Raw genomic sequence first — 27,730 nt, forward strand, 5'->3', positions numbered from 1 at the left:
TTTTGGCGAAAGTAAGTTCAACTGTTTAAGAAGGCTACAAAATACAAATTAGCCATGTAAAACATCAAACCTGACCGACCAAGTAAAACCCATTCTCTCATGAAGCAAGGCTTTACTTGTCAATCAGGGAACCCAAAGACACCAAGGTTAATGCTTTCCTTCTCAACTTTGTATTGCTTTGAGGATACTGCCGAGATAAATATAGGTTCTACTTCAAAATGAACAAACTCAGGTAGATATTTTCCACATATAGGTCCTGTACCCGATAGACATGAGGCAAAGCTCCCAAAGCATGTTGGGAATGCTCAACGGATTCACTTTCGATCCAGGGATCTCGGACCAGTTTACAGATATCTCTATCATACGGATGCCAAAATGTTTACACAAGTAGACTAACTCAACATCAAAGCACCACCTGCATATGATAGACGTGGTAAGTTCACAATCTCAATCAAACGAGTCATAAAGCAGAAAACACATACAGATAGCAACTTTGTTGCAAAAACCTGCAGAGAAAAAGGAAAAAGAAAAAAGAAAAATACGCTAGGGTAACCAGACATGTTCTGTTAATTCTACTTTCTTCCAAGTAGCTTTAAGCGGTGATTCCAGTCATATGGCATACAGGAATTTCCTGTACCTGAAGCATGTCACCAACCTTAATGCATGAAGCACAAACCTCATGAGCATACTATTTTCTTCATAAACAAATAAACAATAATCTTACTATATAAACTATTGACCAATATGGTTCTGGGAAATATTTGGCTCCCACCAGGTCGCAGGTACACCTATGACCAGTGGATGTTGAAGCCACATCATTACCAAGGTTTTAAACAGCTAATATGAATAGAAGTTGAATTAGGGCATTTTCAAGCAATGTTCTTGCCATATCTGGTGACACAAGATGTGACCGGTTGTCAAATATGGCAAGTTTGCAGAACCCTTTTCAATCAAAAGGAATGCTCAAGTGGACAAGAGAGTTTGTTCAGATGATGGCAGCTCTCACAAATATACCTATTGCTAGATAATTGGTCCAAGGTTCAAAGTATCGACACATATCGGTCAATATGTATCATGCAGATGGCTTCCCGATACATCCCTCCAAGGGTTGTATCGGGTCGGACACTGGTTCAGAAGGTAGCCAGGCCTTAAACCGACCATTCTGAACCGGTTTCGAAAAACAATAACTAAAACCTAAAAATATGTACCGATATAGGTCGATACGCCCTTTGAACCTTGAATTGGTTATTCTGAACCTAACCATTGAAGACAACTCTGCAAATGCTTTAAAATGGTTAGAGGAAAAGGAGGGCAGCCCGTGGAGACTTGACCATTTTTTGGCAGTGGCTAGAGATTTTATTGGATCTCATGAATGCAAACTTGCTCTGGATTCCAAAGGATCTAAACTCAGTAGCACATGGCCTAGAAAAGCGTGGTGACCATTTGGATGTTTTAATTTTTTTTTTTTTTGGTATTTGGTGATACACACCACTTATAATCCCCAAAATCGGTGGTCGCGGTAATCGAGTCCACGTCTATGGAGTGAACCAGCTAACATACCAACTGAGCCACCCTTCAGTTGGCTCCATAAATTTATATTTGACAACGGTACTTTGAAGAGCTCTAACACTTTCTACTACGTATTTATATAACCATGTAAAGTAGGAAGCTTCCCTACCACATAAAGGAATCTTGTTGCCTGCCCAGTCTATACTCAGATAGAGAACTCTCTGTATTGGCAATATACTGAACCTTGCAGTTCACATCAACCTATTCCAACCCTGGGTTCGTGCTTTTGTTCAATTAATAACATCCCTCTATTTTTTAATTTAAAATTTTCTCATAAAAGATACATTCGTTATTTAGAAAGGCTCACTTAACAACCCTACTAACAAACCCACTCCCTACACGTCTGTGTGTTCTGCTACATTGACAAATTGGAAGGATATGATAATTACTTAACTTTTGGGGTCTACATGATACATTTTTTATCTATTCTAACTCCATTATGAAGCACTTAATTCATATATGAATATTTTTATTTTACAATGTAAATTATATATTTCATGTATACCTTTTTGTACCCCCATAAACTTGTATTCCCGTGGCCCTTCTTTTAAACCTTCACAACTGTGACAGAATGGTGCTTACATTAATTTTGAAAACTTAGATCCTACAAGGCCTTTTAGTCATAATTAATGACTGTTTTTTTATTCCCCTGTTTCTTAACTATTTTTATTTTTTTAAGAAAGGAAAATTCATGGATTTAGTTTCCTGAAACTTCTGCAGCACATCAGCAACACTGCAATAGCTACTTCCATTGACCAAATTTTCTAGTTAGACAAATATGTAGAAGCAACTCTCTACGTGTTAAGTTGACAGAATAGAAAGATCCTCTTTTTAAGAGATATGGTCTGTGTCAAATTGTTGACAAATGAAATATTTCTATTTGCCTGCTATAGATTCAGATTAGGCATGATCAAACTTTCAAGTTTCATTCCAGAAGGTAAGAGCGAAACATAGATATCAATTGAAGTCATTGTGTTAAGTTTTATCCATGGTTCAGGTCAAGGTTTGAAATTTTGATACATATCAGGCCGTATTGGCCGATACGTATCGTATTGGGGGCTTCCCGATATGCCCCTACAGGGGGTGTTTTGGGTAGGGCTGTTCATGAGAAGGCCCAACCCATCCAAACCGACCAACCCAGACCGACCCAACCCGAGTCGGCCGGGTTTTCATCAGCACCGGTCGGTTTCGGGTTGTGCAAATTCCTAAACCGATAATTCGGGTCGGTTTCGGTTTTCACACAAGAAAACCGAAACCGACCCGAACCAAACCGACTTAGTTCAAACATGAAATTCCAAAGCCCATTAGGCCACCTAGTTTTTGAATGGTTGCAAGAAACTTTGGATTAGTGAATAGTGACTAATGAACAACTTTTGTGATTAACTTTTCATTTAAATTTTATCATAGGAGATGGCTGAAATGATGTTCAATTTATGACTGTTTTTAAAATTAGCAATATTTTATCACATGGATGAACTTAGAACCGAAACCGACCCAAACCAACCCAACCCGACTCAAACCGACCAGGTCGGTTTTGCTTAACACTGGGTCGGTTTCGGTTTCTATGTCAGGTAACCCAACCAGGTCGGGTCGCTTGGAAAAATCGCAATAAACCAACCCAACCCGACCCGTGAACGGCCCTAGTTTTGGGGTTTAACCACGTTCAGGGGGTAGACAGGCCTTAAACCTATAACAAAAGAACATAACAGAAAATATATATTTATTACTCAATGAGAACAGAAAATATATTCTGGAAGTAAAGACTCAAATCACTTTGCAGTACTTGAGTTTACAGGACTCTAATTTATAAGAACAAATAAATCTAACTGCTTCCTAATATTTCTCAATCAACTAAGACTTAGTGGACTCCTATTTTCACTCAACTGACTCTGACCAAAACAAACAACGACAGAACATGGCTAAAGAAAATTTCAAATAAAAAACTGTAAACTAACAAACTTGACTAACTCAAACTCCTGACTCGAAAAAAACAGGGGATGCACTAACTCGTAACACTCCCCCTTAGTGCATTCCCTCGATCAATAAGACCAAGTCTTGTTCGGAATTCTTCAAACTTAGCTCTAGAGAGAGCCTTGGTAAAACCATCTGCAACTTGCTCAGTTGTACATATGGCACGCAACTCAATTTCTTGATTCAGCACCTTTTCCCGAACAAAATGATAGTGAGTAGCAATATGTTTTGCACGGGCATGAAACACAAGATTTTCAGCAAGTCTAATGGCACTTTCATTATCACAGAAGATAGAAATAGGAGAATTTGTGGCTGCACAGACATCATAAAGAAGTCTTACAAGCCAAATACACTCCTGAGTAGCCAATGTGACTGCGACATATTCAGCTTCTGCACTTGACCTGCACTTGACAATGCCACAGTGCCTTGCTTCTTACTACACCAGGATATAACTGCTGAACTAGTATTAAAACAATAACCTGAAGTGGAACGTCTATCATTGACATCTCCAGCCCAATCGGCATCAACAAAACCTTGCAGGGAATATACCTTTTGACGTCAATACAACAACCCATAATCCGAAGTTCCCTTTACATACCTTAATATCCGTTTTGCAGCAGCCATATGACCAGTGCATGGTCGCTCCATAAACTGAGACACCACGCCCACTAGGTATGTAATATTTGGTCGAGTTATCGTCAGATATAATAAACTTCCCACCATCCTGCGGTACTCAGTTACTTCGTTCAAAGGTTCTCTTTCATCCTTCTGTAATTTGCAACCTAGATCCATAGTAGTAGTTGTAGAATTTGCATTTTCCATACCAAACCACTTCAAAATCCTTGCAGCATATCCCTTTTGTGAAAGAAAATAACCGTTTGATCTTTCCAATTCCAAGCCCAAAAAACAATGAGCTTCACCCAGGCTTTTTATTTCAAAATGAATAGACAATTCTTCTTGAAAGCACATAATTTCTGTTGTATCATCTCCTGTAACTACCATATCATCCACATACACATACAGAAGAACCATGGTGGACAATAATGCTTTTATTTTCACAAAGAGATTAAGGTCAGAATTTGAAGGATGAAAACCACAGAACAAGAGATACTCAGTTATATTCCCATACCAAGCTCTAGGTGCTTGTTTGAGAACATAGAGGGCTTTCTTAAGTTTGCATACATAATTAGGAAACTTCTCCGACACAAACCCCTGTGGTTGCTCCATATAAATATCACGATCTAGATCACCATAAAGAAAAGCATTTCTCACATCGAATTGCCGAAGAGTCCAACCTCGACTAGCAACCAATGAGATGACAGTGCGTACCATAACCATTTTTGCAACGGGACTGAATGTATCTTCGTAATCCAAACCATACTGCTGAGAAAAACCACGAGCAACCAAGCGTGCTTTGTGTCTTGCAATCGTGCCATTTGCTGCCTTCTTTAACTTGTAAACCCATTTACAAGTAAGAACATCGGCATCATTGGGTTTAGGAACTAGATCCCAGGTAGAATTTTTCATCAAGGCTGCAATTTCATCTCTCATTGCACCTTCCCATTCAGGCTTCCCATGAGCTTCGTGATAGGATGTGGGCTCATTTTCAAATGTGTCTTCTACCATAAAACATGAAACAACAGTGCAATGATTGAGCTGGACTTCGTAATCATGCAAATGAGTGGGAAGTTTTCTTCGCCTTGACGTCCTTAGTGTAGCTTCACCTGGTGACGGACTATTATGAGATATGAGCTCCAAACTCCCCCTTTCACCGCAATCGGATCCGGTAAAAATTGACTAAAGACTAGAATCAATAAGTGGCACAAATTCAGAATTTCCTCCATGATCAGAAGCTGGATATAAAGTAGATACTTCATCAAAGACAACATCACGGGAAACAACAATCTTCTTAGAGTCGGGATCCATACATCTCCATCCCTTCCTGTAAGCATCATAGCCAACAAACAAACACTTTCTTGCTTTTGGGTCAAGCTTAGTTCGGCTATGTTTAGGTACGTGGGCATAGCAGAGAGAACCAAAAATTCTAAAATAACTTACATCAGGCTTCTTATTGTATATCATCTCAAAAGGTGATTTTGATGTACCTGGCCATGGAGGCAATCGATTAATTACATGACAAGCACATTGCATAGCTGCTGCCCATAGCTATCGAGGAAGATTCTTATCATGCAACCAAGATAATGTGATTGCTGTAAGATGGGCTTATTTTCACTCAGCAACCCCATTCTGCTGTGGGGTATTTGGACACGTGATTTGTCGTTGGATGCCGTGCTCTTCACAGAATTTTGAAAATTCATGAGACAAAAATTCTCCTCCATTATCTGTACATAAACACTTTATGGCTGACTCGAACTCCCTTTCCACCATCATCTTGAACTGCAGAAATTTGGTAAGAGCTTCACTCTTGTTCTCTAGGAAGTACACCCAACTGTACCGAGAGTAATCATCCACAATAATCATCATATAACAGTAGCCATTGTAACTTGGTGTTCTAGTTGGTCCCATAAGATCAGAGTGCACAAGCTGAAACATAGCGGATGAACGATTCATGGACTTCTGGAATGGAAGACGATGCGACTTTCCATATTGGCAACCAGCACATACAACATCTGAATGTACTGCTTTAAAGAGAGGGACACATCCAAGCAACTTGTTTGTTGATATTTGCTGCAATAGCTAGTAGCCAACGTGCCCAAGACGAGCATGCCAAAGTGAGACACTAGTGTTTTGACTTGTTTTTTTTTCCACATAAGCCTCACTTGCAAACAAAACATACAAAGAATTTTTCTTTGTTCCAGTAAATAAAACATCAGCATCAACACCTTTTAGGTTACTAAGAATCTAAACAATGTCTGGACCAAACAGCACATACCTTCCTGAGTCGGTGATTTGAGAGACTAAAGCAAGATTTTTCTTTAAACCCGGTACTTGGTACACATCTTCAAGAGTAAGACCTTCATCGTTCGAATTTTTAGTTCTGAACTGTCCTTTCATCACAGGATGTAATGAATTGTCAACAGTCACAATCACTCGCTTTCTCAAGTGAGGACGAACATCAAAGAATAATGTAGCATCTCCAGTGGCATGGTGTGAGCAACCCGAATCAACAATCCAATCCTTCTCATAATCAATGCAACTAGTAGCATCTATATTTCTGTCATTTTGATGCATAATAGAAGCAATGTTATCAGACTGATTTATTACCTCAATAGACAGACAATTGTCCCATTTCGGCTCATCGGCATCTTTTGCTTCATGTGCTACATTAACATCTGATGTTGTAAGCTTAACGGGACAGTTTGGCTTATATGTCCAGGTTTGCCGCACCTTTTACACATTATCTTTGCACGGCAATTTGACTTTATGTGCCCCACATTTCCGCACCGAAAACATGTTAGCTTGGAATTTCTTGATTGCTCCCCTTCTGCCTTTTGCTGCTTACCACCGCTTGATGAGGGCCTATAAGCATGCTTTGACTTCGACTTGTCCTTGACAAGAAGTGCATCTTCAACATCAGAGGGAGACTTGCCACACACTTGTGTCACCAAGGATTCCTGATTCGATAATAAATTTTCCAACTCAACAATTGATGGTTGATTCGTCCACCCTTGAATAGATGAGATAAAAGGCATAAATTCTTTTCTCAAACCACGAATCAGGTAGCGTCGTAACCTTGCATCACTTAAAGGTTCTTCACTGTCCAATTATGAAATTTATGCACACATTTTTGACCTTGACGAAATAATCAGAAATGGACATTATTACCTTGATTTACATAAGCAAGCTCATTTTCAAGGTATTACAGTCGCATTGCATTTTTTTGGGTGAATAATCTTTCAAGAGTGTTCCAAATTTCCTTCAGGGAATCAAGCTCAAGAACATGATCAATGTACTCCTTACTAATCGATGTTCTGAGCGCAAACAGAGCCTTCCCACACTTTATCTTCCATTTTCATCTTGCATCGGCAAGCTATGGAGTATCTTCTGGAAGTGTATCATCGCCAGAAACAAGATCCCACAGATCTTGTCCTTGAAGATAAGCCTCCATACACAAACACCAATATTTGTAATTTGTGCCAACAAGCTTCTCAATAGTCATCTGAGAAGCACCTCCTCCATTCATGGTGACAGGAAAAATAAAGAGAACTCTCAACAATATTTCTCACCGAACAATGAAATAAAATTGAACACTTGGCAGCAAACCAAGCTTTGATACTATATAACAAAAGAACTGAACAGAAAATATATATTTATTACTCAATGAGAACAGAAAATATATTCTGGAAGTAAAGCCTCAAGTCACTCTGCAGTACTTGAGTTTGCAGGACTCTAATTTATAAGAAAAAATAAATCTAACTGCTTCCTAATATTTCTCAATCAACTAAGACTTGGTGGACTCCTATTTTCACTCAACTAACTCTGACCAAAACAAACAACGACAGAACATGGCTAAAGAAAAATTCAAATAAAAAATTGTAAACTAACAAACTTGACTGACTCAAACTCCTGACTCCAAAAAAACAGGGGATGCACTAACTCGTAATAAAACCGACCCCTCTGAACCAGGTTTAAAAAAAACTAAAAAAATAGGAGAAATGAGCCTCGGTACAGGCCGATACGCCCAGCCGTATCGATATTTTGAACCTTGGTTCAGGTGAATATATGTACAGCTGCATCATTTATTAAATGGAAAACTTGTTGAGATTTAATATGATTCAGTTATACTCAAGCAACAGATAAAGTAAACAAGAAAGGCACAAGCATATTTCAAAATGGAAGAAAAACCCAGTCCACATCAGTATGTAAATTCTTAAAGATACCTTTTCAAACGGATGTTCGAGAAAAGCTTCCTCGCTGCTGCCCTAGTAAACATCTTAAAGCCACACTGCAATACATGCAATGAGTTCATGTCAAGGAAAACAATAGAATAAGCACCTCAGAGTCTGCCTGTTGGCTTCAACTAAGAATTAAACATCATTGGGAACCAGTTCTATTTTTACCAATGTGGTTAGATAATAACTAGTTTTTTGGGCCTCTTAAGTTGATTTAATGGCTAGCTGGTGCCAAGGCACTGATTAGTTGATGAGAAAAAGAAATTTTCTAAATTTAAGATACTAATGCATAAATAAGTTAATGTAGATTTGCAAGAAAAAAATGATATTGAGAAGAAAGAAACACTAGAATTTTCCAAGATAAAGAGAGGTCCTTTACAGAAGTGAAGGAATGTATCTTAACCATGACTATCCATTGGTTGAAATCCTTGGCTTCTTTCAGCTATTTTTCATTTGATGACATCTGGAGAAATTAGGCCACAGTTGCACACACTCCGGTTAGGAAAACCAGAGGCACTATAGTTTGGGAAACTCCCCCAGAAGGTTTTTTTAAACTGAGTTTTGATGGAAGCAGCCAGGGTAACCCAGGACCATCTGGCATTGGAGGAGTATTGAGAAATGAAAATGGCAACATCATATCCTTATTCTCAGGCCCGATAGGGATAAAGGACTCTACAAGAGCTGAGATATTGGCTGCAGTACAGGAAATTCAGATTGCTAATCAACTAGGAGTGGAGAACCTACTGATTGAAGGGGATTCTAAGGTGATTATGGGCTGGCTGTCAAATCCAGACTCAGTTGTTTGGAGTTATATCTCATCAATAAAGTTAAATGTTTAACAAGGCACATAACATGTAGATATCAGTGGGTAGGTAGGGAGGCAAATGCTTTGGCTGACCATCTTGCTAAACAGGGGTCTACTAGGGACCATTTATTCTGGGCAGCATTGTAATTTTATTTCTGATCTTTTGTAACGGTTAGGGGAGGCTGCATCTCATGCCTCTCCAAGGGATTCTTGTAAAATCTTATTCCTATTGTTTCATGAAATCATTTTCATTTATCAAAAAAAAAAAAACATTTAGTTTACAGTCTTTGTTTTACAAACATAAAAAAAGTTAGGCCTGTCCTAGATAGGGAATTGCAGCCTTTGTTTTCCAAAGAGAAAGTTGCAGCCTTTTATTTGATTCCCCCTTTGTTTATGGCAACTCGATACCAACACACCACTCATCAGAAGAAAAAAGAACCCCACTACTACCTTCCTTTTTATTTTATATATTTTTTTCTATTTTATGTGCCAACAGCCAGCCATGTTCCATCACAACTATGCAAATAATTAAAGATAAAAATAAACGAATGAAGCTCTGAAATGACTTTGTGATTGACTGGGATAACAAGTCAACTTACTCGATGCTTAGTTGTCTTAAGCAACTGCATCATGAATACTGACCAACTAGTTAGTAATTGATTGATGACTAGTTGACATTTTAGTAACACTGTTGGGAACATGCACAGTTAAGTACCTGTGTATCACGAATTCCTGGACCAGCAGTCAAGAGAACTACAGCATGGAAGCCCTTCATAAGAAAATTCCGATACCACTTCCGCTGAAACATTAAGTGAACACCTCTTCTAAGAAAAAGAATTGAAAGGTAAATAAAAAAAGATGTATATAGGGAAGTAAATGAAATTAATGACTAAACTGTAGCCAGAGCCTTCTCCTCAAGATGTGCACGAGAACCAAATGCAACAATTGGGATATCAGAGATTCTTGAAACCGAATCACTATCCACACCATCTCTAAGCTTGAGTTCATTTTTAGCTTCTCTACGTATCTGAGATAAGAAATATCAGAAAGTCTTTCTATAAACTGCAAAAATTTTGATTTGATAACAACTGAAACAGTAGATGCTGAAAAAGCAAGTTAATAATGTAGATGCCATCATTGATACTGACTTGGTTTTCAAGCTTTTCTAGGTCATTAATCTTTGTTGCCCCATCAGCATCAAGCATTAGAAGTAGCTCACCACGTGAATGGAGTATTCCCTGTTTCACAATGCTTCCAAAGAAGTGAATGGCCTCAATCAATCAGTGTCATATGTGATGGAAAAAAGGGGACACACATGAGGGATTATCTGTCCCTAATTATGTATCAGTGGGGTATTTACAGATGGACTCACTCTTCTTATAGCTTCTCCTTTTCCATGGTTCCTTCCAAGAAGAATGACCCTCACATTTTCTATCGTGTACCTTCTTACAAAGCCAAAAGCTACTCTCTTTGTCCCATCAACACTCCCATCATCAACTATCACCACCTGTTCAGGAATTCATCCATTTATTTAGACGCCAAAAATGTTACAGGAAATTTTAGAAACAGAAATATTTCCTACATGGCCCCAGATAGAGGCAAACGAAGTAACATATGTGCATCTGAACCACAAACCGAGGACCTTCAAACTATTAAAAGAAACTAAAATTCTAAATACACAACAAGTCATAAACTTGAGAATAAACTGAACTGCATGTTCCAAGAGAATTGGCTCAGATCAGTGGTAAAGAAGCTCCTTATCAATGCAACAGTAAGACAATTAGATGCATTTAAAGTTGAAGGTTATAAAAGGAAAAGAGAATGCCAAAAGAACATGGATTCAGGTAGTCAGGAAAGATCGCTTAACATAATTTTTTGGAAAGAAGATATGAACTAAATTTAGCCGATGCTAAGGAACAACATTCCCATTGTAAATTCCACCGAGGAATAATGCAGATAATAACAACGCTTTTAGGATCTCATATCTAGCTGCTTACTGAATCACATAAAAGTAATAGATAAGATATGTTGCCGAATGCCATAAGCAGAACCCTACATCAATTCACCAATAAAAGATCCCCTCAGAGTGGAACTTCACTTGCCCCTTACGCAGGATAGATTTGATTTTTTTCATGGAATAGAATATAAAAGGAAACATCCTTATCTGAATGTCATTGTTAATACTATATAATAAATCATTTTATCAAATAAGAAATCATACTGTAAAATAATATCATGCAAGTTTAAGTTTAAAACTGAGATTTAATTCCCTCAGAAGACTTGCCTCATAAGAAAATGACTTGTCCTTTGCAGCACGTTGTTGAAGATAACTACAAAATAAAGACCCAATAATCATTATTTGTAACTTCACTACAAAGAACATGTATATAATTATTTAACAATGTGAAAGAGAAGCACATTTGTGTTCTACTAAAAGAAGTAGGAGGGGGATGCAGTTAAAAGAAGAAACATATTGCACCATATCAGTAAAGATCCACATCAAAGAAATCTACATACTGAAGGACACATCTAAAGATTATATTAGCTTTTGTTTCTCACAAGAATAAGCTAATTTTTCAAATTCTATTTTCTGATTCTTTTCTACTTACCTACTATTCAGGGTTCTTTATTTTCTTTTCCTTGATCTATATCATAGTTGTCAAAGCAACGCCTAGGTGGGCGCCTAGGCAATAAGGTGCTCATGGAGGGCCTCCTCGCTTAATCACCAAGGTATTTTTTACATGGTGCTTTTGGATACTTGTATATTTTTTACTTTTTAAGATTATAATAATAAAATAGACATTACTAAACTAAACTAGATCTGTCTTCTCCATGAACAGATCTAAAGCACCAGGGCCGGATGGTTTCACAATGGCTTTCTTTCAAGATTGTTGGGACATAATCAAGGAAGACTTGATTGAGGTCTTCAAGGAATTCAAGGATAATTCAGTGATTAGCCGTGGAGTAAATGCTACTTTTTTAGCCTTAATTCCCAAGAAGAAAGAGGCCGAGCATCCAAAAGACTTTCGACCTATTAGTTTGGTGACTAGTGTATACAAGATTGTGGCTAAGGTCTTATCTTTGAGGATTAAAAAGGTGCTTCCTTGTCTTATTGTAAAGACTGCTCGAACAGACCAACAAAAAGCAGTTAATCAGTTTTACAAGAGGCGGCCACGTCAGCACAACTAATCATCCACTTGCAATAGCTGTAACAGAAAGAAATCAAGATTTGTAAAACAGTATAAGCAGTAAAGCACAAGAGGAATAAGACATTGATTCTTTCAGCATTAATCTCTCTCTCTCTCTCTCTCTCTCTCTCTCTCTCTCTCTCTCTCTCTCTCTCTCTCTCTCTCTCTCTCTCTCCAAGAATTCAGGAGGTTGGCCCCTCGAAGAGCCTTGAGTTAGGCAGGTTCCTAACAAGTTGGTATCAGAGCCAACATGACCAACACAAGAAACACGTTAGTATATCAGATGGAGGTAGAGATCCATCGAATGTCTTAAGATCTCAAGGAAATGAAGGAAGGTTTCACTGCTCTCCTCATTCGACTGGAGCAGGGGGCAACAAACAACGACAGAGGAAGCCAAGAAGAGCGCAGCAATGAAAACAACCGCAGAACAGGGGCGGCAACAAGTGTAGCCAAAATAGATTTCCCCATCTTCTCAGGCGGCGACCCAACTCCTTGGATTCTCAGAGCCGAACAGTATTTCGATTACCATGAAACACCTGGGCAAGATAGGGTAGCTCTGGCTTCTGTGCATCTTGAAGGGGAAGCTATCCTCTGGTTTCAATGGTACCGATGGGGGCACCCTTGGAAAACTTGGGCAGACTTCACGGACGCCATGACTGTTCATTTTGGATCGTCTGGGTTCAAAGATCTTGATGAAAACTTGGCAAAGCTGCAGCAGGTGGGATCAGTAAAGGATCACCAGATGGAGTTCGAAAGGCTGGCTGTGAGAGTCCAAGGGTGGACGGAGAAGGCATTGGTGGGAAGTTTCGTCGACGGCCTAAAAGAAGAACTGCAACTGGAAGTGAAGGCGATGCAGCCCACTTCGGTCATCAATGCGGCAGCGCTAGCAAGATTGTATGAGGATAAGTTCAATAGAGCAAGAAAGGTGCAACGGCCATGGGGTTCAAGAACCAGGACGACAGCACCAGACAAGGAAAAAGGAATACTGGGCCCAGGCCCATTGGTTCCTTTCAAACAGCTGACCTAGATAGAGATGCAAGCCCGCAAAGACAAAGGTCTCTGTTACAACTGCGAAGAGAAATTTGGGTCAGGCCATCGCTACAAGAAACAACAAGCATTTCTCCTCCAAACAGATGCCAAAGAGGAAGACGACCTCACCTGTTGCGGAGAATCTAACCCAGTGTGGGAAATACAATCCAATGGCACGCCTGAAATATCTCTACAAGCCCTTACAGGACTTGTGTCCCCTCAAACAATGAGAGTTGTAGGGCTGATCCAAGGACGCCAAGTGTCAATCCTCATAGACAGTAGCAGCTCCCTTAACTTCATAACTCAAGTCTTGGCAGATAAAATGGGACTTCTGATTCAACCAACAACGGCTTTTACGGTTCATGTGGCCAACGGTAATAGCCTATCCTGCAATAGCATTTGCATGGGCCTACCACTAAAGGTTCAGGGCCACCAGTTTGCGGTGGAACTATATCCTCTCCATCTCAGTGGAGCGGACGTGGTGCTAAGCATTCAATGATTAAGACAGCTAGGACCCATGATCTGTGACTGGACCCATCTCACCATGGACTTCACATCAGGGAACTCTACAGTCCATCTACAAGGGCAAACATGCAAGGGTCCAGGGCCCATCAGTCTTGCAACACTAACAAAGCAAATAGGAGATCCTATAGCCCATATTCATGCACCTGGACTCAAATTGGACCAGCCCATCTTTAGCTAACAGCAGCCCAGATGGGCCTAGAGACTTCCAAAGCCGCCTACAACAACTCCTTCAGCATTATGGCAGCGTGTTCAAAGAACCCCAAGAACTTCAACCATGCCGGAAGCATGACCACCACATCCCCCTCATGCTGGGATCTGCCCCAACCAATGTAAGACTCTACCGATACCCTTACTTTCAAAAATCTGAAACCGAGAAGCAAGTTCAAGATATGCTTAAGCAAGGGATAATACAGCCCATTCTCTTCACTGGTATTAATAGTCAAAAAAAAAGGATGGGATGTGGTGATTTTGTATTGATTACAGAGCCCTTAACAGCATCACCATTAAAGACCGATTTCCAATGCCAGTCATTGATGAGCTACTTGATGAACTCAGTCAAGCCACCATATTCTTAAAACTAGATTTACGGGCTGGGTATCATCAAATAAGGGTACATAGGGAGGATGTTCACAAAATGGCTTTCAGGACACATGATGGCCACTATGAGTTCCTAGTCATGCCATTTGGGCTGACCAATGCTCCAGCCACATTTCAAGCATTAATAAATGACATATTCCGGTCATATTTATGTAAGTTCATCCTTGTTTTCTTTGATGACATATTGGTCTATAGCCCCAATTGGGAGGAACATCTGAATCATCTACAGGTCACCCTTGCAACACTCGAGGCCCACTAGTTGTTCACTAAAGAGTCCAAGTGCTCCTTTGGACAAACCCAAGTTCACTACTTGGGACATGTTGTAGAGAAGGGGACTGTAGCGGCTGACCCAAACAAAATCTCCAGCATAATGGGCTGGTCGCAACCCAAAAGTATGAAAGAGTTGCGGGCCTTCTTGGGCCTGACGGGGTACTACCACCGCTTCATCAAAAACTACAGCCTAATAGCTACCCCATTGACCTAATTGCTGAAAAGAGACGCTTTTAACTGGTCAACCCAGGCCCAACAAGCTTTTGAACAATTGAGACAGGCAGTTGCGAGCCCTCCAACATTAGCATTGCCCAATTTCACAAAAGAATTCATCATTGAGTGTGATGTCTCCAGTCAAGGTGTTGGGGCTGTTCTCATGCAAGAGGGGCGACCACTAGCCTTTTTCAGCAAGGCCTTAACATCACAAAAGTGGATCAAATCAGTTTATGAACGGGAATTAATAGCAATGGTCTTAGCAGTGCAACGTTGGCGATCCTACTTGCTCAATAGACGGTTCATAATTCGGACCGACCATCAAAGTCTGAAGTTCTTATTGGATCAATTAGTGCTATCCCCGAAACAACAACGCTAGATATCCAAGCTACTAGGGTACGACTACATAATTGAGTACAAAGCAAGGGCTGCTAACCGGGTGGTTGGCACCCTCTCACGGCACCCACAATCATTTCAGTTACTAGTATCTTCCCCAACTTCTCCACTCCTAGATCTACTGCAAAAAGAAGCCCAATTCCATAAGGAGTTACAGCAGTTGAAGGCCCAAGTATGAGCAAATCCCTCACTGCACCCCGGGTACACCATTAAGAATGATCTACTCTTCTTCAAAGGACACCTGGAAATTCCGACAGATTTTGCTCATCTCAGGAAGCTCTTGGAAATATTCCATGCCTCACCCATAGGTGGCCAGTCTGACATCCTACGAACACAAAAGCACACCGCCACACATGTCCATTGGAAAGGCATGCGTACAGCTATCCAGAACTTCATAGCCAGGTGTGCACTATGCCAATAAAACAAGTCGGCCACTACAACACCAACAAGCCTCTTGCAACCACTCCCAATACCAACCCAAGTCTAGGATGATATTTCAATGGATTTCATCACGGGATAGCCCATTTCTGCCAGCAAAACAGTTATCTTTGTGGTAGTGGATAGACTGACGAAATACAGTCATTTCCTACCTCTATCACACCCATTTACAGCAGCCACAATTGCTGAATTATTCCTCCAGGAAATTGTGCGCCTACACGGGCTCCCCAGCTCAATTGTATCAAACAGGGATCCTATTTTTATGAGTTGTTTCTGGGCTGAGCCTTTCTGCTTACACGGGGTTAAACTGTTCAAGTCAACTAGCTACCACTCCCAATCTGATGGACAAACAAAGGCGGTTAACAAGAGTCTCGAAACCTATCTGAGATGCTTCGCGGGAGATCGACCAAGACAATGGGTGAAGTGGATCCACTGGGCCGAATGGTGGTACAACACCACCTTCCATAGCACTGCTGGGATGACACCCTTCAGAGCTTTATATGGTCGGGACCCTCCCCCTCTACTTCCTTATGAAAAAGGGACCACCACAGTAGCGGCTGTAGAAGAATAGTTAATGCAACGAGATGAGGTGTTAAGGGAACTGAGACATCATCTCTTACAGGCATAACAATGGATGAAGCACACCTATGATGAACACCACAAGAATGTCCAATATGAAGTAGGTAATTGGGTGTTTCTCAAATTACAACCTTTCAGACAGATTTCAGTTGCAAGCCGACAGTGGAACAAACTCAGCCCGTGCTATTTTGGACCATTTAAAATCCTTGAGAGAATAGGACCAGTGGCCTACAAGCTAGACCTTCCAGCAACATCAAAACTGCACCCTGTATTCCATATCTCCTTACTGAAGAAAGGGCCGAAGTCAGAAGTCATTACAAGTGCGACCCTTCCCACATTTTCAGAAGGACAAGTGCAAACTAAGCCAGCCCGCACCATTGATTTCAGATAGATGCACCGGGGTGGCGGAGTCATACTAGAATCATTATTTGTTTGGTCCAACCTACCAGAAGAGGATGCAACCTGGGAATCCTACTTAGATCTGCAATCAAATTTTCCCACATTAGACCTTGAGGGCAAGGTCGCTCTAAAGGAAGGGGGGATTGTAAAGACTGCTGGAATAGACCAACAGAAAGCAGTTAATCAGTTTTACAAGAGAAGGCCACGTCAACACAACTAATCATCCACTTGCAACAACTGTAATAGAAAGAAATCAAGATTTGTAAAACAGTATAAGTAGTAAAGCCAAGAGGAATAAGACATTGATTCTTTCAGCACTAATCTCTCTCTCTCTCTCTCTTTCTCTTTTTTTCCAAGAATTCAGGAGGTTGGCCCCTCGAAGAGCCTTGAGTTAGGCAGGTTCCTAACACTTATCAACCAAGCCCAATGAGCTTTTGTTCAGGGGAGACAAATAGTAGATCAAATCCTAATAGCAAATGAATGTGTGAAGGAGATGAGGAGATCGGGTCGTAAAGGTTATGTTTGTAAACTAGATATTGAAAAAGCTTATGACCTAGTGGATTGGGGATTCTTATTACTCGTGCTAAGGAAGTGTGGGTTTGGGGGTAGATGGTGCAAATGGATAAACGGTTGCCTTTCCTCTTGCCATTACTCCATTCTGGTCAATGGGGTAGTTAACGGTTTCTTCCCAACTAGCAGGGGTCTGAGACAAGGTGACCCCATGTCACCTTTCCTATTCACTTTAGTTGCTGATGCTTTTAGTAGACTTTTCTCAGAAGTGGATAGGGCCGGATCCTTAAGAGGGTGGAGAATAGGTAGAGGTAGAGTTTCAGTAACCCATCTTCAATTTGCAGACGACATAATAATCTTTTGTGAAGGTTGTGATCTGATGGAGGTAAGAAATCTGAAGGATTTGATAATTCACTTTGAAAGGGCCTCAAATTTGAAGATAAATTTTGAGAAAAGTTGTGTTGTGGGAATAAATTTGAATAGAGAGGAGATGGAGTTTATAGCAGCCTCGTTAGATTGCACTTGGTCTCAGTGGCCTCTATCCTATCTAGGACCTCCCTTAGGTGCAAATCCAAAGGAAAGTAGGTTCTGGAACCCGGTGGTGGAAAAGTTCAAAAAAAGATTGACAACTTGGAAGAGAAACTATATTTCCATAGGGGGTAGAGTGACTTTGATTAAAGCAACTCTAGCCAACTTGCCTTTATACTTCCTGTTAGTCTTTAGAATTCCTAAAAGGGAAGCAAAGAGGTTGAAAAAATTGATGAGGGACTTCTTATAGGAACTTGGGGAAGAGGAAAAAGATCACTTGATTAGGTGGGAGGTGGAGTAAAAGAAAAAATGGAGGCTTAGGCTTAGGGAATGTGGTGAGTAAGAATGAAGCGCTTTTAGGTAAGTGGCTTTGGAGGTGGCCTTTGGAGGAGAGGTTGTGGCATGAAGTAGTGAAGAGTATCCATGGCTGTTCTGAATCAGGTTGGGACGCGGAGGTATCCCGAAGGGCTTCGCTCACAACACCTTGGAAGGGTATTTATGGAATTCTCCCAAAGTTCCTCAGATTTGTAGGGTATGATGCTTGTTCTGGAAACTCCATTCTTTTTTGGGAAGATATTTGGGTGAGCATTCAATCCCTAAAAGACCGCTTTCCTTCTCTCTATTCCATCTCCCTCTGTAAAAAGAAACCAATTTCATGGTTTCTTTCCCCCCCAATTTGCCCTTTGGATTTAAACTGGAATTTTGGGTTTCGAAGAGGGTTAAGGGATGAAGAACTTCTTTATGTTTCAGAGCTCTTGTTGCTTCTAGAGTCAATGTGCCTGGACCCCCCTAACCTGGACAAAAGGGTTTGGTCTCTAACCTCGATTGGCTCCTTCGCTTGTGCTTCTTTCTTTAAAGCCTTCTGCTCCAATCCCTCCTCTCAGGTGTTCCCTGTTAAAGAGGTCTGGTCAAGGCCAATTCCTCCTAAAATAGCAGTGTTCTGTTGGGTAGCCTACTTGGGTAAGATCAATACGGTGGAAAACTTGCAAAAGAAGAAACCTTACTTGTGTTTGTCCCCAAATTGGTGCTTCTTGTGTAAAGTGAAGGGTGAGGACTGTAACCATTTACTGATATCATGCTCTTTTGCTGCCAATATTTGGAACTGGGTTGTTGCACTATTTGGGTGCAGGTGGAACTTGCCCTTCGAAGTAAAGCTACTGTTCATTCGCTGCCTTTGGGAGATTGACAAAAAGAGGGAAGCTAATGTGGAAATGTACCAGAGCCGCTACCTTGTGGACTTTATGGGAGGAGAGAAATGCTAGAATATTTCAAGAAAAGGAAAGAAGTCTTGCTGAAATTAAGGAATGCATAATGACAAGGACAGTCTCGTGGCTAAAATCTTCAGACTTGTTGGCAGATTACTCGTTTGATGACTTAAGGAGAAACTGGGCAGCAGTGGCTTCTACAGTCTCCACAAAGAACAAATCACAAGCTGAATGGGAATCCCCACCGGATGGAGTGGTAAAAATGAATTTTGATGGTAGCTGCCAAGGTAACCCAGGGCCATCTGGAATAGGAGGGATTCTGAGAGACAAAGATAGCAACATGTTGTCTTTATTTTCTGGACCAGTGGGTGTTGGTGATTCTGTAAGGGCAGAGATACTAGCAGCGGTACAAGGTATACAGATGGCCAGTCAACTTGGAGTGAATAATTTGATAGAAGGGGATTCCAAGGTAGTAGTGGGCTGGTTGACAAGTCCAGAGACAGCTTGTTGGGGCTACAGGGATCTGTTAAAGAAAGTTAAATGGCTGACAAGGAATATGTCAGTCAGGTTTCAATGGGTCAGCAGATCAGCAAATGCAATGGCTGATTCTTTGGCCAAGCAAGGGGTGTCAAGGGGAGATCTGTTTTGGGCCACTTTGTAACTGTGTTTCAGGCGTGTGTTTGTTTAGTGTTTATGATTCAGTCCTAGGGGGAGGTAACACCTCGTGCCTCTTCCTAGGCTGAATGTACTACTATTTTTTGAATTAATAAAACTACTCTCATTTATCAAAAAACTAAACTAGTCAGTTTAAGTTAAAATACTAGAGGAGTTGAAGAAGACAAGAAAAGAATTCTCACAGAGTTGGAGGAGTTGGATATTAGAGAACAAAATGGGACCCTTGATGCTTTAAACAGAAATAGAAGAGCAGATTTGAGAAAGGAATGGGAACAGCTGGTCAGAAGAGAAGAAATTTACTGGAGACAAAGATCAAGAGTGAGATGGCTGAAAGAAGACAATAATTCCAGATTCTTTCATACTTATGCTTCGGGAAGGAGTAGGAAGAATTTCATCTCTAAGCTGAAACTGAACCAGAGGGAAGTGGAGAATCCTGAGGAAATTGTGGAAGACTTCCTTTCCTTCTTCAAAAACCTCTACTCCAAGGATAGCAATAACCAATTTACATTGAACAGATGGGAAGGCACAACTCTATCAGCTGAAAAGAGGGTTTGGTTAGAAAGAAGCTTTGAAGAGGAAGAAGTTAAAATGGCTGCCTTCAGCATGGATGGAGATAAGGCTCCAGGGCCGGACGGTTTCCCCATTTTTTTCTTCCAGCAGTGTTGGGATATAGTAAAGTCAGATCTCATGGATTTTTTCAGGGACTTCCACTCTTCTGCCATTGTTAACAAAGGCATAAACTCAACCTTTCTTTGCTTCATCCCAAAGAAAGGGGGAGTCTTGGAAGTTAAAAACTTTAGACCAATAAGTTTGATAGGGAGCATAAAATTTTGGCGAAGGTTTTGGCCAAAATACTTAAATAAGTCCTAGAAGATCTAATTTCCCCAAACCAATTTGCTTTTGTAAAAAGGAGACAAATTGTGGACAGCATTCTAATTGCAAATGAGCATGTGGAAAACAGAAAATCTTCTGGGAACCCGGGGGTCCTCGTGAAACTAGATCTGGAAAAGGCGTATGATAAAGTGGATTGGGATTGTATTTTAGATTGGTTAAAGATGAGAGGCTTTGGTAGAAAATGGATCAGGTGGATTAAAGGCTGCTATCAGTAAAATGAAAAACCAAATAACCCAGCAGAGGCATGTCTGCTATTGCTACACCAAATGATAGAAGAACAACCCACTATCATATAAAATAGAGACCACCTCTAGAATATACTATCTAACTATGACAATTAGATAATACCAAGGTAGCTTAACAAGTAGAGTGATGCCTAGGCGATAAAGCACTCATGGAGGGTTGCCTCACTTAATTGCCAAGATATTTTACACGGCACTCTTGGATACTTTTATGTTCTTAACTTTCTAAAATTACAAAAATAAAAGAAACATTAAACTAAATGATTCAGTTTGAGTTAAAATATTAGTTTCCTTTTATTATTTTTCTTATTTGTTAGGGTTCAACCAAGATGTATACTATCTTGAACCCTCAAAGGCATCAAACTTGAACCAATAATCATTGAAGAACTCAAAATTTTGTCCAATCAACACATATTATTTTTTTCTTCCTTTCTTTCCTTTTCTTCTTCTCCTAGGACAAAAATAGAGGTTCACCCCCTCTATTTTCTTTCATTTCTTCATGAAAATGTTGATTTTCTATGTTTTAAATGAAGTTTAGACATTTTTTATGTAGATTAAAGACATTTGAAAGATGGCTGTTGCTTGCTATGGAACCTAGGGAGTTACCCTAGGATTCGTGGTTTTTATTCAAAACAATCCCATCCGATCACCTAGGCAAGGCCCAGGTGCTCGCCTTGGCAACTAGGCAACAAGGCACACCCCCCCCCCAATCGCCTAGCCTTGCCTCAGCACCTTGAAAACTATGATCTATATTGAGTCATCTGTAGGACAGGTTTCAGTTTGTTTGAGATTGTTCTTGAGTTATTTGAGTCCTAGAAGCAGAAGAACCACTTAGACAATAAGGTGTCCTGGTTAATTTTGGGTGTCTCGGCAAGTTAAAATCCTTCCGCATGATACCTGTGTGGACCCAAGCTGGATGTACCATGTGGGGGTTTGTTCCAAGTCAAATTTTAGTTCTTTCAGAAGTAGGAAAGCTAAATAAAGCAGGCCATGTTCCTCATTTTTCCTTTAGGCTCAGTTTGGGAACATTGCAAATACAAATATGTTCAGTGCAAAACCTTGTATACGGTATTTCTAGACCTTGTACTTGCACTTTTCCCAAACTGAGACTTGTGTGTAAGGTTCTCTTTATAAAGATTTTTATTGATGTTTCTCTTTATACAGATAATAGAAGTTCTTACCTCTGTTGCTTATTGTTGGAGAGATTCAATATCCTGCGTTGCAATTTCTTAGTTCTTTTAACTCTCTAAGCAAGATGTCAACTAGGTTTTGGCATGTTTAGAATGAGAAAACCAAAGAACTAAATAATTTTGCACTCTTTCCAAACTGAGCCTTATGTGTAAGGTTCTCTTTATATAGTTTTTTTATTGGTGATTCTTGTTATATAGTTAATAGAAGTTCTTACCTCTTTGCTTACCGGATAGATTCAACATCCTGGTGTACAATTTCTTAGTCCTTTAACTCTCTAAGCAAGGTGTCAACTAGGCTTTGGGTGTTTAAAATGAGAAAACCAAAGAATTAAATAATTTTGGGCATTAACCCTTTCTTATTAGCAATTTGAGAATCAACCTATTATTACCTGTAAATGCAAAAACAAATGATTAAATGATCATCACATTAAATGGCATAAAACAGATTTATGAATAACTAACATTTGTACGTACTTGTGTAAGAGCACGTGCTATGCACGTGTGCAGATAAGTATTAGCATACATGATGCGTGGTATTTGGATTTAACTTTTATGAAATGCATGGAACCCAAGGCAAGCGTCCACTTTATATAGTAAGGATATGGCACCTTTCATATTAAATATATGTGCATACATCATCTATATTATCTTTGGCCCATAGCTTCTTTTGAGGTTGTTGGCCACCCTACCTCCCTTCCTACTCCTTCAAACCCCTAGTCCCGTTGCTTTAATTGCTTTCCTCTTCAGCAGAATCTATCTCATGGTCCTTTTTTCCTTTATTTATTTATTTATTTTTTGTTAACATAAATACCCTTTTATGTATCTTCCTCACATGCCTATAGAACAATTCAAGTCAATTAATTTATTGCATTAGCATAACAAGTAGTTCAGAATATAAATGTAGCAATGTATCTTTAACAAAAAGATAAGGTAATACAAAAAAGAAAATATGTTGATCACTTTGACTGCCCATGGCCTTATCACAAGGTGTGTGTGACCTTGTCATCCCCAGGCAACAGTCCTTGGTGCATCACTTTCATGAGGCATAGCCTAGGTGACTGCCTAGCATTGTGTAGGTGACACCTTAAATGTGAAGAGAGAGAGAGAAATAATGCTGATGGTAGTAATTAGTAAGGACTTACTTCATGGTCTCACTGAGAGCACCAGGAAGCCTGTGTTCTTCATTATATGCAGGAATTATCAAAGATATGTACTTCTCAGCAGGATCGAAGATTGAAGGGCTGGAAACCTGGAACAAATGTATCCAGCATAATTATTACTTAAAAAAAAAAAAAAAAAAAACAATTTCATACAAGATTTTGATTATGCTTGATTAGCAAATCAATTAACTTCACATGGTGCAATGGCATAAGGCCCCCATGACTTAGTTATGATAATATTTTTTTATAGGAAACAGTAACTTTCATTAATTATGAGAATTATAGAATTACAACTGCCACCTCCAAAAAGGTGACCCCTCATAGGATAAGCAAATTATAAGCATGCACAAAATAAAGTCTCCCCATTGACCCCTTGCTTTGCTAAAACATCAGCCAACCCATTTGCTGTTCTCCTAACCCAGTTAAACTGAGCTCCTAACTCCCATGTCAAATTCATTATTTCCCTTATATGCTGTCTAAGGGGCCAAGCGTCCAAATTCCTTGTTTCCAGCCTATGACTAATCTTGAATCCCCTTCCACTTCTAACTGTTGGAGGCCCAACTGTTTAGCCAATCTGAGCCCTTGAAGAAGCACCATTACTTCTGCTCTTAATGAGTCACCCACCCCTAAAGAGCCACAGAAAAGGACCAAAATTCTTCCTTCCGTATCTCTCTAATCACACTCCCGATTCCAGAAGGACCAGGGTTTCCCATAGAACTGCCATCAAAGTTCAGTTTCATAGAAAAAAAACGAGGGTGGGATCCACTCCTCATCCTCATTAACAATAGTAGAAGGGATGGAAGAGCCAGATACTATGTTCCAACCTCTAAGCAAGTCATCTGCAGAAAAATCCTTGAAGAGGTCCATAGTTGAAGTAGTTATGATAATATATGATTGTAGCCTTTTTCTTCAATTGTTAATTCTCATTTATAATAAAAAAATAATAATGCAGTATGGTAATAAAGGTGATGTTTCATGTACCCCTGCTTGAACCTATACAAAGATATTACGTACTCTGAATATTTTTATCAGCAAAACTGCGCAAGCAAAGGAACCTTTTTTGTCAGTTACACACACAAGTTCTAAATCAGCTTCTCAACTTAACATCAAATATTCAGATAATTTTGTCAACAAGACGGGTTTGAAATAAATATTGCACCCCAATCACATATTACTACAATATGTTGTTGTAAGGCCAGCAATGTTTATGGAGCAGAGTGTTAGGCAGTAGAGTGAGCATGGGTCAGTTTGGTCCAGCTCCAAGGCAGAAGCTGGAACCTACCCTGTAGAGGTTGGTTCCAGGTTTTTGGAACCAGAACCTAACCTGTCAAGATCAGTTCCGAGGCTGATTCTGGCCTTGGCGATTCCAAGGTCAGTTCCAGGTCATATGCTGTTTTTTTTCTTTCTTTCAAAGCTTTGACCTTGGATAACAATCCATCATAAACATTCCACATTTCAAATGCATATAGTCATTCAATCTAAAAGAAAATAAAACATAAGAATATCACATAATCATTACTAATCCATAATCATCCTTTATACACATTCCACAATTTAGTTAAATGAAATCTCAATGCAAATAGAATACAATCCACAATCAACCCAAACAATACAACAAAATCAATACATAACCCATCATTCAAACCCATACCTAAGTTCAAATTACACCCAAGGATCAAAATATTGAGTGCATCATATCTGTATCAGTGGTCATGGAGACACATGGATACACCAATATACACAGGGTTGGTGGGGTTCAAAATTTTGGATGATAGAAGGCACCCCTCCAGGCTGATAAAATAAAAGATTAAAAAAACAAGAAAAAGTGTATCAGCCTTATCAATATGCACCAATACCCCTCCAGTTGTATCGATATTTTGATCCTTGATTACACCGAGACATGTTCCACCAAGACCAGTTCTTCAGGTTGGTTCAGGTAAGGTAAACACCCAGACCCTGGAACCAACCTAGGTGGTGGTCAGTTCCAAGAATTTGGACTAGGCCCTACCCAAGAACCGAACTAGGGGTGGACCAAAAAGGAAATAGGTTGAAGTAATAAGAAATTATTTAATCACTCATAATTTAACTATGGATATGACACTGAACAGAATGGAATAGCAGAACAAGATTCATGTAGCCAATCCCATATAGCTAGGTTCAAGCAGAAGGGTTAGAACAGAGAAAAGGTATAATAGGCAATCCATTACAGGTCCATACTCGATTACATCATCTGTCATGCATAGGCAGCAAGTGGACTCCATCCTATGAAAAAGCTGACATGTTGGAAGGTTTGACATCATTAGCAACAAGCTTCCTCCTTTGTAACTTGTAGGGGTTCGTCCCCTGCTTTGTACATCTTCTCATGTACCCCCCCCCCCCATCTTAATGAATTCTGGTTAAATTTTCTCAAAAAAAATCTAATTAAACTTTCTTTTTGCTTCCTTTTTCATCTTTTTCGTCCACTATTTATATGCTAGGCATAAGCTCCTGTACTCTTAATAGCATAAGGAGAGTACTCAAGCAAGCATAAACTGCAAAACAAGTATGCCTGATGAGAAATGGATGCATACAGTAGCAAGCAACAACTTTTTCATCCAAGCACCATGAATCAAAAGTATAGTTTTCATCCATATATACATTTTTAGTAACTTGATAATTTTAATTCTATGAAGTGGCGAACTACTCAATCAAAGACTATCTGCCAATACTGCAGAATAATGTTTACCTGTGCAAATGTACCATACTAGGAGTACCAAAAGTCCAATAAAAAAATACCACATTAGGGGCCATTGCTTGGTGTGATGGTAAAACCTCAGGCTGACAAGCATGACAATGCAGGTTCCAGCCTAAGACCAACCACTTTGTGCAAAAAAATGCCAAAGGTTAGGTTTCTACCAGTCCACCCCCTCCCAAGACTCTAGATAACTGAGACTAGAATTGGGTAATGTCCTTATTTGTACAATTATGCCATATTACAAGATTTAACAGGGTCAGCATATTTGAGAACCCATGCTCATCTCTGATAACCTCTTCCAAAGTTATGCTTCAGATTTAGCATACACTTGCTCTTCGCATTCTTTTCAAGTGAATGTATTGAACTTTTTCCAATAGCAAACTTTGCAAAATATCTACCTTGGGAGGTTGGGTCAATGGTAGAGTTGCTTCAAATATTGCAAAATGCTAACATAAACAGGATCCAGCAGGATAACAGGATATGGACAGGGATGGTTCCAAGACTTTCTCAGTGAAGTCTTTCTACAGGGAGCTGTCTCAGAGAAGTGATAGTAGTTTCACTTGGTCAAGGATTTGGTGCTCTTTAATCCCCTCAAAGGCTCTTTTCTGCTTTGGGAGGCAGTACAAAACAGGTATCTCACTAGTCACTACTGAAAACTTATTGAAGAGATGAGTGACAGTGGACAACCCAAATTGTCTTTTGTGATAGCTGTTTAGAGACAACTGATCACCTTTTCTCTTCATTGCAAATATGCTGGTGGGGTATGGGCAAAAGTTTTGGGTTTGTTTGGGATTCAAACATGTTTCCCAGAAACTTCGATTGATTTTTTGAAAGCTTGGCAATCTGGAGGCTTGAGTTGAAGGGGAAGAATTTTGTTGAAGTTGGATTCTGATGCAGATGTTTGGGCCATTTGGGGTGTGAGGAATGCTTGTATATTTGATTATAAGAGTAATGAGGAGACAGTGATGATTAAGAAAATTATTGGGATGTTGTCGTCTTGGGCAGTTTTGCACAAACTGTTGGAGACCATACAACTATTTTTTTTTTTTGATACTTTATTTTTTGTAAGAAAGAAGCAAAACGGGTGAGCAGATTTTTGTATATTCCCATTGTACAGATCCTTGGCATACATGGGCTCTTTTTCTTCATATTAATACAATTTTATACCTCATCTTTTTCTCAAAAACAAAAAATATCTACCTTGCACAACAATATTCCCGTTGAGAATCCATGAAAATACCCAGTTTATGTTTAAATGTATGTGAATTTCCGCACGCAATGGCAGTGGATCACGTAAAAAAGAAACAAACAGAATTTGCGATAGTATATAGCAAAAGATAATCAAAATGGAACCCTAATTCGCAAAGACCCAGTATTATAATTGCAAAGAGACCAGAATTGACTGGAGTTGTTATGTTCTTCAAAAGAAAAGCAATTACCTGTTTCAGAGAATTAGGGTCCTCGAAAATAGGATGTGCATCGTCGGCGCTACTGAGATTGAGAAGGGTAGTACCAGTAAGTAAGTAGAACAACAAATGGAGACAAATTTCGAGATGAAGACTTACATGTGACTGCATCTTCTTCTAAAAGCCACGATGATGACTGCCAATGGTAAGCCTAAAGTAAGAATCAGAGCTACCAGAACGAGGAGTTCGGCGATCGTCCATAGCCACTCCATGATTTTTTACGTCATGGCGCCGCAATACTGAACTATATGGTATGAAGATTTACATGTTCGTTGACCTTTCAATCGAAATTTT

General features: G+C 39.7%; 1 protein-coding gene across 1 annotated transcript; it reads right to left on the reverse strand.

Moving 5' to 3' along the window:
- Positions 1 to 27,710, reverse strand: LOC148853124 (uncharacterized). The gene is made up of 10 exons (XM_088943718.1): positions 27,536 to 27,710; positions 27,410 to 27,461; positions 23,219 to 23,325; positions 11,483 to 11,528; positions 10,571 to 10,705; positions 10,347 to 10,436; positions 10,094 to 10,225; positions 9,914 to 9,997; positions 8,382 to 8,446; positions 1 to 415 (listed from the first exon to the last, which is right to left on the reverse strand). The coding sequence occupies exons 1-10, from the start codon at positions 27,646 to 27,648 to the stop codon at positions 229 to 231; spliced, it is 1,011 nt and encodes a 336-aa protein (XP_088799844.1). The 5' UTR covers positions 27,649 to 27,710; the 3' UTR covers positions 1 to 228.
- Positions 27,711 to 27,730: the final 20 nt, after the last annotated feature.

This window comes from Nelumbo lutea, chromosome 5 (assembly GCF_056320005.1).
Source record: "Nelumbo lutea isolate HS-2025 chromosome 5, American lotus-T2T, whole genome shotgun sequence".
Taxonomy (NCBI): domain Eukaryota; kingdom Viridiplantae; phylum Streptophyta; class Magnoliopsida; order Proteales; family Nelumbonaceae; genus Nelumbo; species Nelumbo lutea.